Source organism: Lynx rufus, unplaced genomic scaffold (assembly GCF_022079265.1).
Source record: "Lynx rufus isolate CCGP_SWC_20201006 ecotype Redwood Valley unplaced genomic scaffold, mLynRuf1.p SCAF_18, whole genome shotgun sequence".
Lineage (NCBI taxonomy): Eukaryota > Metazoa > Chordata > Mammalia > Carnivora > Felidae > Lynx > Lynx rufus.
In genome coordinates this window covers 25487595-25505709 of record NW_025814832.1, presented here as the reverse complement: position 1 = coordinate 25505709, position 18115 = coordinate 25487595, and the positions used below count along the sequence as shown (strand labels likewise).

Genomic DNA, 18115 nt, shown 5'->3' with positions numbered 1-18115 from the left:
AAAATCCCTTGTTTATTGAAATCTCTGAAGAAAACATCTATTAATAGGTCTACAATTTTCTATTTGTTTTGTTTTACTTTCACTTTTTAGGGGTGCTTTGTGAATTTAATTTTTATAATTATCTCATAATTAAATGATGATTTACATGGTTCCAAAGTCAAATCTAGAAAATCAGGTATATTCAGATAATTTTACTTTCTAGTTTTCTCCCCTCAACCCAGTCCTCTTTTCCCTATAGGGGGAAAATTTTCTTTTAATGATCTATAGTTTATTCCCCCATTATCCAGTGTGCTTTTTTTTTTTTTTTTTTTTTTTGGCGTTCTACTGGGCTTGTACTGGTATGAATTAGCAAAACGCAAGATTTTATCAGCCATCTCTTCTGAACCTTATAAACTCATCAGAGACTCTGGTCCATACATGTGTATATATAACAGCACCTCCCAACGAACACAGAGACTCTTTGGAACATTTGCCAATTAACAGAAAGCCAATTCTCCCCTCTCCCCAAATGCTTGCAAAATTTGGAGCCCCCACTGTTCACTTCTCAGTGGAACTGGCCCTGTGGCTAGGGATGTTGGAATTCTATCCCGGGTTTATTGAACAAAAAATACATTTCTTCATGTTTTAGCTTCGTTTCAAAAAAAGGAAAAGATTGACTTTGTTTTCTCCAGGTACCCCTCTCCCACCACCATTGGATAAAATGCAGTAGCCTGTATCTTAATACCCCAACCCTACCCATTCCCTTGTCCTCCCTGGTATCAGGATCGTCTACTGGAGAATTTAGACTCACTTCTGCTGGAAGCCATCCGCTGTGGAGGGGCAGAGTCTAGTTGCCAGGTCAGCTCCCTCTGACCTCATCAGCTGTTATAACCTTGGACACTTAACTCTTCCCCTCAAAGACGAGTTTTCAGACCGGAGTGATTTTCTTTGGGAGTTTTGTTTTGTTTTGTTTTTTTAACTATCTTTCAGGATATAAAGTAGAATTACAAGCTCACCAGAGTCCTGTTAACTTCATCAAAAACTTGTCTGACTTCAGCTCCCATGAGGCCAAAAATTTTGCTTGACAAAGGGATTTCGCCAGAAAATGATTCCACAACAAGAATTTTTAAGATCAATGTGATTTTTTTTGAGATTTTGAGATTTATTGGAAATGCATCGCACAGCAGGAAGCCACATCCAGGCACTGGGAGTGTAAATATGCTGCATGTGGAGGGATTTGCAGTGCAGGGAAAAACTGGGACCTGAGATGTAGAAACAGATACCAAAATGCAGTAAGACACAGAGGAGGACACACCCACCTGTCCTCTGGAAGTGACAGGGCCAGGATTGGGGTGAGGCAAATGAGGCTCTCCACTCAGGTATAAAATTCAAGGAGTCACCAAAAAGAAAGCAATAATCAATATAAATAATATTTTAATGCAATATTTATAAAAACAAAAATAGGGGAGTTTGGGTGGCTCAGTCGGTTAAGCATCCAACTTTGCCTCAGGTCATGATCTCACGGTTCATGAGTTCGAGCCCCGCGTCAGGATCTTTGCTAATAGCTCAGAGCCTGGAGCCTGCTTCAGATTCTGTGTCTCCTTCTCTCTCTGCCCCTCCCCCATTCACACTCTGTCTTTCTCTCTCTCAAAAATACATAAACATTAAATAAATATTTTTAATAAAAATTTAAAAATTAAAAAACAACAACAAAATTGATGCCAAAAATTCCACAATGAACAACACATCAAAACTTCACAAAAAGACAGAATGGGACCCTGCTTCACTGTGTGAGCTAATCCCAGGCCTACAGAGGGCATTTCAGGGGTGGGACTTTTCAAAGAGGAATAGTGAAGGGGAGGAAGTCTATTCCCTGCAGGAGGAACAGTTTATGCAGTGACACAGAGGTCTGAGAGGTCTCCAAGGTCTCGGGAGTCTTGGGCCGATTGTTATGGCCACTGCCATGGTGTTGAGTTGTGGTGAAGGACAAGAGGAAAGAAGAGAGGGGACAGATTGTGAAGAGCCTTGAACATCTGTGAGCAAAGAGGAGTCAGTAAAAACTTTTATTTTATTTTATTTTATTTTATTTTATTTTATTTTATGTTTTTAAGTTTATTTATTTTCAGAAAGAGACAGAGTGAGAGCAGGGGAAGGGCAGAGAGAGAGGGAGAGAGAGGATCCCAAGCAGGCTCTGCACTGTCAGCACAGAGCCTGATGCAGGGCTCGAACTCACCAACCTCAAGATCATGACCTGAGCCAAAATTAAGAGTCAGATGCTTCACCCACAGAGCCCCCCAGAAGCCCCCCACCCGTAAAAGTCTTTAAAATGACATGAGCAATGGAGGTGCAGGAGGGAAAGAGGAATGTAATGTACCGTATAGACGACACACTCCGGCTTGTTCAATTTGTTTCACATTTCGGTGCTTCAAGCAGTAACCCTCTGTCCTCTAGAGCATTCTCCTGACATGGAACTCTTGCTTGCCTTTCCCCAGAGAATCTTTGGGGAAGAATGGTCAACCATCGGAACTTATGTAGGAAACCACAGGACACACACCTGGCGCTGTAGAAAGGGTGTTGGCATGAAATCTGTCCTTCGAGTTGTGCGTGGGGAGGGGGTGGTCTTCCAGCAGATCTGAACTGGTGACACACCCTTTCCTCAGCTTCCCAGGGGCCCGTAGGGGAAGGAGAACAGGAAAAGTCCTCACCCAGGCTTTGCAGGCAGCCATCCCCCACCCCCAGCCTTATCTCTTACCCTCTCCACCCTCCAGCGGCACTGCACTGCCTTTTATTTCTCTGACTCTGGGCCTTTGCTCGTGCTTTTTCCTCTGCCTGGAACCCTTTTTCCCCAGCCCCACATCTCACCCCTCCATCTTGACACCCTTTGTCTGGATGAGGCCCCCAGTCAGAGCTCCATTTTGCTGGGTTTTAATTGTCACTCCATCTCTCCTGCTTGTTAACTCCCTGAGGGCAGAGATCGTGTCTACCCCCAGTACCCTCTCCCAGTGCTCAACTCAGTAGTAGGCGTCCAATAAATCCTGCTTGGATGAATGAACACAAGACTAGGAAAAGTTGGTTTGTTTGCGGACTTCTGTCATTACACTGCTGTGTGACTTTAAGCAAGTCACCTCCCCGCTCTGTGCTTCAGTTTCTCTGCCTCTAAAATGAAGGCGGAGGGGCGCCTGGCTGGCTCAGTCAGTAGAGCATGCGACTCTTCATCTCAGGGTTGTGGGTTTGAGCCCCACCTTGGGTGCAGAGATGACTTAAAAATAAAATTAAAAAAAAAATTAAATTGAGGGTGGGACTAAACCTCCTTAAAGTCCCATCTGGACCTAAATGATTCCACTAATCTTATGCCTTCTCTCCTCTTTAAAGACGACACCAAGTTGAATCCCTATGCAGGAGGAGATGGTGAGTACTGAGCTGCCTGCCCTGCCCCTTGGACCACCCCTTACCCCCGCTACCCCCCAGAAGAGGGTGCATCAGTCACCTGGCCTCTTTGCTTCCGTTCTAAGGTGGGGAGGAGGGGAGCAACGGCAGCCTGAGCTTCCCAGACCTCCTGCTGGGCTCCTGGGCAGGGGCCCACTAGATGGAAGGAATGTGTCTAGACACTTGTCATCAGCCAGGAACCACCTGTAGATCTGTCTTGAATCCTCACTGCCCTGAAAGCAGCGAGAGGAGAGAAAGGCTGAGCTAGAGCAGGCACGGCGGCAGCACGGGGCCCCTCACCATTGGCCTCTTGTCCCCACCGGCCTCATGGTCCATGAGGGGTGGAGAGTAGCTTTTCCCACATCAGGTTTCCTTTGATTCCCAGCCTGGGTTGGCAGAGAGTACACAAAAGTTGTCCACCCCCATTTTTGTAGGCGCCGGAAGTTGGGGTCCTTTGCTCCCAAGATTACCTGGGAGGATAATCTCTCCGGTGATGTGACGCGGCCCACCTCCCCTGCCCTTTGCCCAGAGCCAGCTCTGGCCCTTGCTGCAACCACTGCACGGGGGAGATGAAAATACCTTCCAGCTCTAGGGACTGGGAGATTGTTGTCCTGGGTTCCCGCAGGAGAGGAGAGGCTGTTAATGCAGCATGGTTTGATCCGGTCTCCCACCAGAGGTGAAGCCATTACTGCTCTGCGGGCAGCTGGTTTGAGTGTGTGTTGTGTGTCTGGGGCGGGGGCTGGGCCACATTCCCCTTGCTCTGCACCACACGCTCATCAGCCCCAAACCCTGACCATCAGATCACCAGGGTCACTTTGGGCTGCGGGCTGACTGCCAGGTCAGGGGAAGCTAGCTTGGGGTATGTCACCTCACCTGTCCCACCTGTTGGCAGATAGTGGCACTAACCATGCATCGGAGTGCCCCGGGGACAATTTCCCTACTTGGGTTTCCTCTGCTTACAGAGAAGAGGGGTTGGGGAGGACGAGGATTGGAATGTATGCAACATTACATTAAAAATCCCCACCTCCTGTTGATTCTCATTCCACCCACTAGCTCTGTGAAAAGGATTTGAGGGGCGCCTGGGTGGCTTAGTCGGTTAAGCATCCAACCCTTGATCTCAGGTCAGGTCTTGATCTCAGGGTCGTGAATTCGAGCCCCGTGTTGGACTCCACAACGGGCATGGAGCCTACTTTAAAAAAGAAAAATGATTTCTTTTGCTTATGTGCTCATCTGTCTTTTTCTACTTCATTCTCTCCACATCCCTTTAGGGTAGGGAGCAGAAACAAATAGCCACCGCAGGCAATAAGGGAACATGGGCTTCTTAGTGGTCGGCGTGACTGTGTCCTTGAGCAAATCACTTTACTTCTCTGTATTTCCATTATCCCAGCCGTACAAGAAAGGGGTTGGACTAGATGACATTCCAGCTTGATAGTCTACGGCAATACTCAGTCTCCTCCTTGGGATGTATCTCAAATGCTCGGGTGTTCTCCGAGATTGCCTACTGGTATATGAACCTTCAGAGGACCTGATTCATTCTTTTATTGAGCTCCTACCATGGGGCCCGCCATTTTTCCTAAGAGCTAAGGACACAGAGATGAATAAGACACCGTCCTTGCCCTCCAGGAGGCCACAGTCTGGTAGTGGACAGTGATAAGTGAAAATATGGTCATTTTGTTATCATAATGGCTAACACTGAGGTCATCCAAGATACCAGCCCTGGTCCTCAGCAGTTGACGTGAATTATCTAGTTTTGACCCTTACAATAGCTCTATTAGGTAGTCATTATTATCCTTCATCTACAGAAGTGATAAGTGAGACACAGAGAGGTTATATAATTTGCCCAAAGTCATGCATGCAGCTAGTAAGTTAGCACACCCTGGATTTGAACATGCCGCCATACTCTAGATCCGAAACTCCTCACCATCTCATACCCTTTGAGGATTCCTTAAAGGCACTTGTGGCGCGAGTATTGGAAAAAACTTCTCTTGCGATCCGTTTTAGGAATTTGGGCAACTTTTAAGTGATTTTGGAAAACCGCCTGAACCATGCCAAGGGCAACATAAATGCTATGCTCATGACTCCACCCACTCCTTCCCCACCTTTTTACATATTTCATAAGCAGACCCTGAGGTTCTTCTAGATTTCATCTCTGAGATTTTGTCAGAACCTGGGGCTTCATGGCCCCACCTTCCCTGCTCCCCTGTGGCCACTCCCTACCCTAAATGGTCTCTCCACAGGCCTTCAGAACAACCTGTCCCCCAAGACAAAGGGCCCCCCCGTGCACCTGGGCACCATCGTGGGCATCGTGCTGGCCGTCCTCCTGGTAGCAGCCATCATCCTGGCTGGGATTTACATCAACGGCCACCCCACCTCCAACGCTGCACTTTTCTTCATCGAGGTCAGTGTTGAATTTGGCCACAGCTCTGCTGTCTGTCTGCCTCTGCATCAGCATTTCCCCAGCCACTGGGTGCCTGCCTCTTCCCACCTCACGCCTCACACCCACATGTCCGACTCCTCTTCCTATCTGAGGAGACTTCATTGACTCCATCCTGCACACTGTGCACTGGCTGGTGCCCCTTTAGTCCCTAACCCCGAGGGCTCCCCCGGGAGTGCGGCACCCCTCCTGTCCTGTTGAACAGCCCGTCTGCCTTTGCTCCCCCATTTGTGAAATCAGAAGAGCCTCCAGAGGAAAGAAGGAGAAATCACTAGGGATTGTGCAGCCCCTCCTTAATGATTTGTGGTCTCTCACCCCCATATTCCAGGCCTGGTGTTTATTCAAAGCCATAATGGAACCGGGATCTCTGCCTCTTTGCCTGCTCTGGGGGTTTTTAGGTTAGAATTGACAAGGCATGATAATCCTAAGAGTTGCTCTCTCTGGGAGCTTTCGTTGAGGATGCTCTGATTTGGAATGTCTCAGAATTCTGAAGAAGCAGCTCAAAGTGCAGCTTGGGAAGTAAAAGCCAGCCCTCTTCTCTCTGGGCCATGGGGGCTCAGCAGCTCCCTCCCCTGTCCTCCGCTCTCAGTCCCTCCCAGCTCTGCCTGTGGTCCATTAGTGCTGCCTCTGTGCCCACAGTCTTCCCCACAAAGGTCACAGGCCCATTGACCTCATCAATCAGAGGCGCAGGTGGTGCTTGCGAGGGGCTTTCCCCTTTGTTTAGAAGCCCCTGTTTCTTGTAAGCCCTAACCAGTCCTAAGTATCACCCAGCCCCAGGGATGTTGACGGAGTAGGTCTGAAGTAGGTCCAGGAATCTGCATGTTTACAAACTCCCCAGCTGACTCTGCTGCAGGACCTGTCCTGCCGTGGCTTCTTCAGAACCTCCCAGATCATTCCATCTCTCACCTACTGCCTCACTGGAGTCTCAGGGCTCCATGCAGTACGTTGCTCAGGCTCTTACGGTCCTGCAGTCAATGCCACGAGCGGTGAAATGACCTCCTCTCAAACTCCTCAGGCTCCCAGGAAGGTTCCCAGCAGTTGATGGATCACAGTGGGGAGGCTTCTGGGGAGGAGGGCCCTGAACTCCACCTGGCTCACAGTAGGCCCCCAGCACCCTTGTAAAGAGAGTCTCGGTGCTCAGCACTGTCCTCGGGGGTGTGGAGGAGTCCCAGGTGGGTGAGGCCGTGCCCGCTGACTCTGCGTCTGTGCCCCCGACAGCGGAGACCTCACCACTGGCCAGCTGTGAAATTCCGCAACCACCCCAACCACGCCACCTACACGGAGGTCGAGCCCTCGGGCCACGAGAAGGAGGGCTTCGTGGAGGCTGAACAGTGCTGAGAGCACCCGGTCTCCCCTTGGAAGGACAGGAAAGAAGACCCCGGGACCCCAGAAAAGACCAGTCAAAAGCAAAGCGGAGAAGTGACTTTCCTTGGCTTCCTCTGAACATGTCCTGGCTGGGAAGATGAAGATGAGTCCATGGCTTGTGTCGCCAGAGCCACAGTTTGGCCATCACACCCCATATCCTGAAGCAGGGGGCAGAAAAGCAACCACGTGAGGTTTTCAAGGGATGACAACCTGATTTCATCCTGTTTTGATGTAAGGGGTCTCTGTCCCCTTCTGGGTCTCTCAGTGGTCTCCTCGGTGGTACTGCCCCAGAGGCCCCTCCCACCTGGAGATGGCCAGACACCCTGCTCGGTCACCTAACGCCCCTCCGTGTGACACAGAGGCCAAAACTCTAGATTGGGGCGGCCCCATTCCAGGGTCCATAGACTCCAGAGCTGGTCCTCATGGCTATGGATTCAGTGTATTTTCCCCAGCCTCTGTGGTTCTGGAAGTCTGAAGAAGTTTTATCCATCTGTTAAGCACAGGTATGGCTTTGTACGGCAGGTTGTCATCAGAGGAAAGCCAAATGGGAGGAGACAAAACACCTGGCGGGGAAAGTTGCATTTACCCTCTCTCAACTGACTTATCCTTTCTGCTGGCAACCAGTCCTTCCGCAACGAACGTGCGTGCAGCCCACATCATGGGCTTTACCGCAACTGCGGCCCAGCCTTGGCCTGGTGAGCCGTGCTGTGTGTGGCCGCACCCACGGTGTGGGGCTCTTGATTCCAATGGCACATTCGACGGCCATTGAATTCACTGGCCTGGCCTGTCAGTGTCAGCAGGTACCTTCAAAGGCAGGGCCTGCCAGACTAATTCTTTTCTTCCTCTGAGCTGAATGTTTCTAGCCATTAAAGAGAAGAAACAGGGTGGCAGGAAGGCTTCTGGAGACCTACTCGGCAGGGAACTTCAGTTGGATTCCGTTGAGGAGCAAAGCGGCCGGAATGGATGGGCCAGAGGAAGCCGGCACGGGCAGGAAGGACTTTCCACGCGACCTTGACCTGGAAAGTGGCTTCCATCTTTTTCCAGCTCCGGTGGAAGCTTTTGGAGCAAAGAGCTAGGCTCGCAAACTTCACCTGGTTTTAAGGGAATTCTGTCCCAGGGATGAATTGTGGCTGCTTCCTGAAGAGCCTTTACACTTAAAATCCGTAGCTCAACCTCATTCAAAGTAAAGAACAGCAGCAGCAAATAAATGTTAAATCAACCTCTACTTAGTCACGCCCTTTTATGCGTATCGCCGTGTCAGTGTCACCCGGGACACTGCAGAAGAAAGAAGTTAAAGTACAAGGCCTCCTGAGGTGGGGGTAGGGAGTCTGCCAATAACCAGACACATGGGAACCCTTGACCCAATGTGTTCCAGACGCTTCGTGATGTATCCTCAGTGAGGCCACTATTGACAACCCACGTGGGGAAAATGCTGGATATATATATATATATAATATATATATTATATTTATAATATGTGCATATAATATACAATCATAATATATAATATATATTATATATAATATATGCATATAAATATTTTCCCATAAACCAGACAAGGAAGAGCTATGGAGAAGGTCAGAATCTGAGAAAGAAAAAAAGTGCAACCAAGAGAATAGGGGTCCTTTCCAAGCTTCTGAAGGACAGAAAGGTCTATAACTGAGCTTTCTTAATGAGAGAAGAGCAGCCAGGCGCTAAAATGAGCTGGGCTCCCAGCACTCCCGGCTGGCAGGAGGGTGATTTTTGCCCTTGCCTGTCTAGCAAAACATCTATGACCTTTATGTGTCTAAAAAAGCCAGTGGGGCAGTTCCTGTTGTGGCCCAATGCAGGGCACAGCACCATTCGCCCCCCCCCCCCTCCCAAACTCCAGCAAGCTTCTTCCCAAGTGGGAGCTCTGCCCACTGTTCAGGATTCCTGAAGGGAAAGAACATGGAGAATGAAGAAAGGCGTAGGGATTCGGTGAGGCCTGTGCCATAGCCCCCGCAGGTGGAGAAAGCTCGGGATGCCTCTGCCAGGTCAGAGCAAGCCTGGCTGACCCCTGTGTTGACAGTGGTGACAGCAGTGGAGCCGTTTGGCAGCAGGTGGCCTTGTTTGTTTACAGCAAAAAGAGCTAAAAATGTGTCACTAGGAGAGGCCCCTGGACATGAAGAGTCTTTAGATTTCTCGAGCCAAAACACATAGCCAATGCTCCTGAGTTATAGAGGCAGGCATCTCACAGAGTTAACGCCAGTTCCCGGCTACCTTTAGGATCTGTGACAAGATAAGCATTTCTTAGACTCGGGAGTTTTACACCAAGGTTTAGAGCAGGTTAGCGGGGGTGCTCGAGAGAGCCTCACTTGGAGAATGAGTGGCCAGAAGGAGACACAGGGGTCTGGTGGTCAACCCTCCACGTTTGGCTGACAGTCCAGCAAGGCCAGTAGCACCTCACATAAGTGCGCGATCAACCACAGAGGGCTTGCAGACTTCCAGGACCTTCTGCCCCACCGGCAGATAGTCTCCTAGGAAAGCAGGTCGTTGGCAGGTACCTTTCCCACGTGGTGCCTTTGGGTGTCCTCACCATGATCTCACTGCGGGGAGGGAGGGCAGGATCTGTGGAAGTTCACCGCGGCGACAGGAAGCTCCAACCCTATGAAACAGGGCTCTGGGAAGCTGTGTCGTACCCAGAAATCGGAAGTTCTCAGGGAAGCTCTGTTTTATACCAGAACGCTTTTTTTTTTTTTAATTTTTTTTTTAACGTTTATTTATTTTTGAGACAGAGAGAGACAGAGCATGAACGGGGGAGGGTCAGAGAGAGGAAGACACAGAATCCGAAACAGGCTCCATCCAGGCTCCGAGCTGTCAGCACAGAGCCTGACACAGGGCTCGAACTCACAAACCGCAAGATCATGACCTAAGCCGAAGTCGGCCGCTTCACCGACTGAGCCACCCAGGCGCCCCTATACCAGAACTCTTAAGAGAGCCCGAGTGAGGGGGAGAAGAGGAATGCAGAGGCCGGGTGTGAGAGGGGCCCTGGGTCAGGCTGATAGCACCAACCATACTCCTTCAGTCTGCTGCCTCCAGATGTGCGGGCTTGTCCGGGAAGGTCCTGGAGTTTCGGATTCTAGAACATGAGCACATATGAGCCGAGCCATCAACCCCAGCACCAGGAATGCCCCAGGTATTGCAGACGAGGTTTCCAAACTCGAATGACTGGCCATCTCCCTCCCGCCAGAATCAAGTGCCACCCGCTCACGCCAGCAGGCCTGCGGTGACACTAGAGGCCACTTTTTCATGTCTCAGCCTGCAGCCCGAGGTTGAGAATGTTCTTTTGTCACCATCAGAGGTCCTCTATGGACCACTAGAAGTAAGTTTTTCAATTTGTGTGTCTTAGCAGGGCTCCCCTGTGTGTGTATATATTTAGGCATGCATACACATATGTGCATACACATGTACATTTTGTTGCTGAAAACATTGGATGGAGCTGTAGCTGTGCTCAGGCTTAAGACAGTTGCAAAAGCTGGGGCCCCTGGGTGGCTCAGTCAGTAGAGCTTCCAACTTTGGCTCAGGTCATGATCTCATGGTTCATGAGTTTGAGCCCCTCATCTGGGCCCTGTGCTGACAGCTCAGAGCCTGGAGCCTGCTTGGGATTCTGTGTCTCCCCCTCTCTCTGCCCTTTCCCCATTTGCACTCTGTCTCTCAAAAATAAATAAACATTAGAAAACATTTTTTTTTTTAAAGGCAGTGGCAAAAGCCACCAGCCCACCACACTATTTGAAAAGCAGAGTGTTGGGGCGCCTGGGTGGCGCAGTCGGTTAAACGTCCGACTTCAGCCAGGTCACGATCTCGTGGTCCGTGAGTTCGAGCCCCGCGTCAGGCTCTGGGCTGATGGCTCGGAGCCTGGAGCCTGTTTCCGATTCTGTGTCTCCCTCTCTCTCTGCCCCTCCCCCGTTCATGCTCTGTCTCTCTCTGTCCCAAAAATAAATAAAAAGCGTTGAAAAAAAAATTTTTTTTGAAAAGCAGAGTGTTCAACACTTGAACTGATCACTCATCTGGTTGTGGGCAAGGCTAAGACTCTCTTCTCCCAGTCCTGGAAAAGATAACAGATTTGCACAGAGCACTGATCAGTCAGGGGCTGCACTCAGGCTCCCCGGCCTTGGGAACCCACACCCGGGAGCGTCACAGATCAAATGCAGCCAACCTCTCTCTCTTTCTTTCTCTCTCTCTCCTTCTCTCTCTCCCCCCACTTTTTCCCCTGCCCCACCTCCCAACGAAAAAACTACCTGAACTTACACTCAGTGTTAATAATAAAAAAGCAACTTTCTTCTATGACTTCTGCTGTGTGCAAAATAAAGTGCCAAGAACTTTGAGTACCTCCTGTACATCGCTGCTCCCGGCAAAGTTCCTGCACTAAGGAGCATAGGTGCAGCCCTCCAGCAACCTGCCCATCGGGGGTCCTCCCCCAGCCTCCCATCCTACCTCCGGGAGAAACAGTCTGGAAAGAGATCCCAGCTATTTATTTGTTTGGGGTATGTAAATCCCTGGAAGTAACCCTTGCGGGGTTTCTAATCTACTATCTAGAGATGTAAAATCAATCTGCAGAAGATGAGGCTGCCACATTTCTGGATGTCTTCCGGTCAGACCACTTGAGCGGCCTCTTTGTGTTATCACTCTGCGTTTTTTTGTTCACAAAACACCGTTAGGCAGACCAAAACAGAGAGAGGAAAAATTTGAACTCCTCACGGCCAAAATCAGCCATGCCAAATTTCGGGCTCCAAACAAGCTGATTTATAAATAAACATGCCACGTCGCCAAGTAAGGAGGAATGAGTTGGAGAAGGCAACAAAGGCTGGTGAGGGAAAGCACTAAGCTATGTAGCCGGTCAGAAGGTGGGAGCTATAGCTCCAGCCTTGTCCCTGAGAAGCTGTGTGATGTGGGCCAAGTCGCCCAACTTCTCTGGGTAGGAATATGCTCGTCTTCTTAGCAAACAGCCTCACCTCCTTCCACCTCCCACCCCACAACCCTCGCCCTTTCACACAGCACCTCAGACCCAAGCGGCCCTTCCTTTTCCATTATCCTGATAAGGTTACCAACTTGCTCTACTCTGCCTGGGACCTTCTTGTTTCTAACACTGACAGTCCTATGTCCCAGGAAACCTCTCAAGGACTAGCACCAATTGGTTAGTCTAGCCTTAGAGTCTATCCAGACTCCACAGGCTGAAAAGATAAGATTAATAATTTCAAGCACTGTAGGCAGGGGCGGGGCTGGCTGGCTCAGTTAGTAGAGCAGGCAACGCTTGACCTCAGGGTCCTGAGTTCAAGCCCCACACTGGGTGTGAAGTCTACTTTAAAAAAAAAAAAAAAGGTACAAAAATTTTCAAGGACTTTAGAGTCTCGGACGTAGCTACTCAAAGTGTGGTCTCTATAGGCAACCCCTAAGGATTAGCCGGAAATGCAGAAGTCAGGCCCATCCAACCCAGACTTCCTGAGTCAGAATCTGCGCCTGAGTAGCTCCCAAGGTGACTCATGTGAAACCCAAGAAAGTTTAGGAAGCACTTCCAGGAAGCAATTTACCTACGTGATACCAGCCCATTGGGGAGGCATTATTCCCCCGTTTCCTAGATGAGGAAACTGACGTTCAGACAGGGGGTTTATACTTGTTTATTTATTAACTTGACCCATACTCATTAAGCACCTACCGTGTGGCATGTGCTGGGTACCATTAAGTGACTTGCCCCAGGTCACATAGCTAGTTAAGTAGCCGGGACAATCTCCACACCCAGGACTTGGGGTTCCCATCAGAGGTTATTGCCTGTGTACCACAGGGCGGCACCAGAACCACACAGCCAGGGTTCAGTTGTAGAAGCTGACTGCAGAGTAAACGGAGTCCTCCCAGGCCTGTAGGGAGCCTCAAAAAGATGCATAACAATGACTTCAGATACTCATTCTTGGCTCCTGGAACTGTGAGCTTATCAGGTATTTATCTCCACAGTCCCAAGAGCTTGAAAATGTCCTCATTGTTGCTGCCTCCACCCCGTCCCCCACTGGGAGACCCTCTCGCAAGATTTGGAAGCACTTTCCTTAAGGCTTTACAGAACAAGGACCATGCCTCTGTGCTATTTTTCTTCTTGAATGGAGGATAATTGATTACTTCATTTGCCACAATGGGGCTGGAGAGAAGGGAGGAGGGAAGGGGGAGTCCTCACTTGAACTGCTAAAACCAAAGAGAAAGTCTCTGGGGGACGATTTTTCTGACGTTCATGAGGCATTTTTACATTTGGTCCCTCGAGATAGCTAAATCATGCCCACAGTTTTCCATAAAGTTAAAAGCACTGAAAAAGAAATATCTGAATATAGGCCAATAACATTTCATCATTCATTCCCCGTCGTACAATCCAACCTTCCCTTCCAGCTTCAGTCTTTCCTTTTCAATTCAGAAATTGACTGTCACCACCATGGGATCAGATGGAGGGTCCAAAAGGTATAATCTAAGGCTCACCAGGTCCAGCTGAGGAAAGTCTGAAAATCCTCAAGAAATAACAAATCCCATCTCTCTTCCAAGGACCCACAGGTCTCAAGAAACTCAGATGTGGTAAATCAAGTGCCTAATGGTGAGCCTTTTGCCCTGACTCCTCTCTCCCAAGGAACAGTAACTAATTCAAAAAGCCTCTCCTCAAGGCCAAGAGGGCAGCTGGTCCCAGGGCCCACCCTGTCCCCTCTCTAGAGGGTCCACACTCCTCTCTGTTCCTTGGGACTCTTCTCCCCCAAGACCTCTATGGGCTGGGCAAAATCTTCCCAGCTGCCTTTGCTCTTTCTTCTGCCTCCAGAGACAAGCACTCAGCCCTCTTCCTTGCAAGGGAGGAACCAAAACAAACAAAATCGGGCATTGGCAAAACTTACTTAGACAAAAGCCCTGATCCCATTTACTTTTGTCCTCTGAGATGATGATGGGGGCGGGTGGCAGACAGCTCACATTTACTAAGCGCTGACTATATTCCAGGCAATGTGGTATGAGATTTATTTGTATTATCACCTAGGAGGCAGGTGTTATTGTTAGCTCTACCTTACAAGGAGGCCACTGGGGTGCAAAGCACAGGAGGAAATTTGCTCCAGATCAGCAGCTAGGTCACTCAGGCAAAGTAACTAAACCTTGGCAAAGGTAACTAGAAGTCAGTTGGCCTATTGTTCGATGTCTCTGCCTTGGTTCCTGGGGTCAGGCCTGCCCTCCGTCAAAGGCCCTGTGAACTCTGTCCTCCATGGAAGCCAGGGAATGGAATTAGATGGAAAGAGGCAACATTGCTTCAGGTTTTAAATCTCTGAGGCCGCCCAGATGGGGCGCCCAGTTCGGCAGGTGTTAAGCTCTCTGGAAATGAACCCCCTTGTGGTGCTCCTCCTATCCTTTGGGTCACACATCTTAAAGACTGTTACCTGATGTTTTCTTGTCCATAAGAGCCCAGATTACAAGAATGGCTTTGTCCAGTTCCCCAACCCCTTAGTTTTACAGAGGGAAAGCAGAGGCCCGTGAAGGCCAAGAATGACTCTCCCACAGCCACAGAGAAAGCAGGAGGGCCCAGGCTTGCTGGTTCTCAGAGCTAGCATGTGCGGTGGGTAAAGCACAGGGGCTCTGGTGCCCCTGGGCCTCGGTTGAATGCTGGCGATGCCACATGCCCCCTCTGTCACCTTACACAATCGCTCCATATCCCTGCTCACTTATAGCATCAGCTAAATGGAAGCGATGAAAATAGTAGCACCTGCCTCATCAGGCTGTGTAAGGATTAAATATTCCAGCATTTGCAGAGCACTCAGAAAGTGCTCTCCAGGTCTCCATTTCTCCTCCTCCTCTTCCTTCTTTTTAACGTTTATTTATTTTTGAGAGACAGAGACAGAGCACAAGCAGGGGAGGGGCAGAGAGAGAGGGAGACGCAGAATCTGAAGCAGCCTCCAGGCTCTGAGCTGTCAGCACAGAGCCCGAGGCGGGGCTTGAACCCACGAACCGTGAGACCATGACCCGAGCCGAAGCTGGACGCTCAACCGACTGAGCCACCCAAGGGCCCCTCTTTGCCTCTTTTTCACTTGTTAATTACTAACTGCAGCATGATGTACTATCACTGGGGGCGAATGGATTTTCTGGCACCTTCTACTGCCTTTATGTTTGGGTGTCGTTTCCACCAGAAGATGATGCTCTGCTGGGCGACCTGTTCAGCAGGCAGCATCTCTCTCTCAGAAAGCCTCCCACTTACCCCAGGGTGGGGACAGACGTCGACAGACATCCTTGCAAAGGGGTGGCTCTTGTGACTCTAAAGGAAACAGGCACTGAACTGTCTCCTCACTCTTCACTCTTAGCTTTCTATATTTATCTTCAAAACACTAAGTTATTTTCGTGTTCTTTACAGGGAAAAATAGAGGAATATGAGAAAGGGATATTGCAGAATTTCCGCAGAAATCAACCCCTGAAAACTGTCCTCAGCGATTAATTTTGAAGGAGGGTCTCAGTACCCAAGGCTGACTGTTTTGTAAGTAGTCTAGATGAGGCACTGGGTTTTCTTTTCTAGTTCCTTTTAAACCTAAATTAAAAACAGATTGAACTAAACAAAACTGGATGCCTCACAATCCCAGATATCAAGATCTACTGCAAAGCTGTAGTAATGAAAACAGTATGGTACTGGCACAAAAATAGAGACACAGATCAATGGAACAGGATAGAGAAGTCCAAAAATAAACCCACGATGATATGGTCAATTCATCTTTGACAAAGGAGGCAGGAATACGTAATGGGGAAAAGACAGTTTTTTCAACAAATGGTGCTGGGAAAACTAGACAGCCGCATGCAAAAGAATGAAACTGGACCAGATTCTTACACCATACACAAAAATAAACTCAAAATGGATTAAAGACCTAAATGTGAGGCTTGAAACCATAAAAATCCTTGAAGAGGGCATAGGCAGTAATACCTCTGACATTGGCCATAGCAACATTTTTCTAGATGGCTCCTAAGGCAAGAGAAACAAAAGCAAAAATAAACTGTTGGGACAACACCAAAATAAAAATCTTCTGCATAGCAAAGGAAACAACAAAACAAAAGACAACCTACTTAATGAGAGAAGATATTTACAAATGACATATCCGATAAAGGGGTTACTCTCCAAAATATAAACAGAACTTATACAACTCATCACCAAAAAAACAAATAATCCAATTTCCAAATGGGCAGATGGGGCGCCTGGGTGGCTCAGTCAGTTAAGCATCTGACTCGACTCTTGGTTTCAGCTCAGGTCCATGATCTCACAGTTGGTGAATTTAAGCCCCGCTTAGGGCTCTGTGCTGACAGCTCAGAGCCTGCTTGGGATTCTCTCTCTCTCTCTCTCTCTCTCTCTCTCTCTCAAAAAAAATACATAAATAAACTTTTTAAAAAATGGGCAGAAGACATGAAGAGACATTTCTCCAAAGAAGATATACAGAGAGCAAACAGACACATGAAAAAATGCTCAACATCACTCTCATCATCAGAGAAATGCAAATCAAAATCACAATGAAGTATCCACTTCACACCCGTCAGAATCGCTAAAATAAAAAACAAGAAACAACAAGTGTTGGTGAGGATGTAGAGGAAAAGGAACCCTCATGCACTGTTGGTGGGAGTGCAAATTGGTGCAGCCAGTATGGAAAAGAGTATGGAGGTTCCCCCCAAAATTAAAAATAGAACTACCCTACGACCCAGCAATTGCACTACTGGCTATTTGCCTAAAGAGTATGAAAACACTAATCTGAAAAGATATATGTACCCCTATGTTTATTGCAGCATTATTTACAATAGCCCAAATATGGAAGCAGTCTATATCCATTCATCTATATATGAATGGATAAAGAAGATAGGATACACACACACACACACACACACACAGTGGAATATTACTCAGCCATAAAAGAATGAAATCTGGGAGGGGCGCCTGGGTGGCTCAGTTGGTTAAGCGTCTGACTTGATTTTGGCTCAGGTCATGATCTCATGGTCTGGGCATGGAGCCTGCTTAAGATTCTCTCTCTCCCTCTCCCTGTTTTTCCCCTGCTTGTGCACACATGCACACCGCACACTCTTTCAAAAAAAAAAAAAAGATGAATGCAATCTTGCCATTTGCAATGACATGGATGGATCTAGAGGGTATAATGCTAAGTGAAATAAGTCAGAGAAAGACAAATACCGTGATTTCACTCACATGTGGAATTTGAGAAACGAAATAAATGACTAGAGAAAAAAAGAGACAAACCAAAAAACAGACTCTTAACTATAGAGAACAAACTGATGGTTATTGGAAGGGAAATGGGTGAAATGAGTGATGGGGATTAGAGTATGATGAGAAGCCATAAGGAAGTTGAGGGCCAAGCACAAGCTAGCACAAAGCCCCCCCACTCCGCCTACCAGGTGGGGTATGTGTGACATTACTCAGGCACTCCAGGCTGCCCAAGAACAAAGGAAAGGACAGAAAACAAACGGTTAAAGTGATAGAGTCTCCATCAGTTTACAAATATCTCATCAATGGCCTAATCTCCAGGAACTCCCTACTATCTTAATAATGCTTCCCTAGAGGGAAAAACAACCTTAGCTTGGCAATACCTATGCCTCCAGTAATCTGTAAACCCTCTTTAGCATATGGAAATCCCTTTAAAAAACCCTCTTGACTTTACCTTCCCCAACTCTACAGTAGATAAGCAGTCACTCTGCAGAGCCCCAGTGCAGCTCTTCCTGCCCACGGTCCTGTCTCTGTGCTTTAATAAAATCACCTTTTTACACCAAAGACGACTTCAAGAATTGTTTCTTAGCTGTCAGCTCAGAACCCCCACCAATACCCCCAAAACCCCATCAGAGTATACTTATCATGAGGAGTGCTGAGTAATGTATAGAATTGTGGAATCACTATATTGTATGCCTGAGACCAATATA

General features: G+C 48.3%; 1 protein-coding gene across 1 annotated transcript in view; it reads left to right on the top strand.

The window, feature by feature from the left end:
• Positions 1–7177, top strand: part of PLXDC1 (plexin domain containing 1) — a 62789-nt gene extending 55612 nt beyond the window's left edge. Inside the window, exons 12-14 of the mRNA XM_047081750.1 lie at positions 3352–3387; positions 5643–5803; positions 7058–7177. Of these exons, the coding sequence (XP_046937706.1) occupies positions 3352–3387; positions 5643–5803; positions 7058–7177 (317 nt within the window). The remainder of the gene's footprint in view (positions 1–3351; positions 3388–5642; positions 5804–7057) is intronic.
• The last annotated feature ends 10938 nt before the right edge of the window (positions 7178–18115 follow it).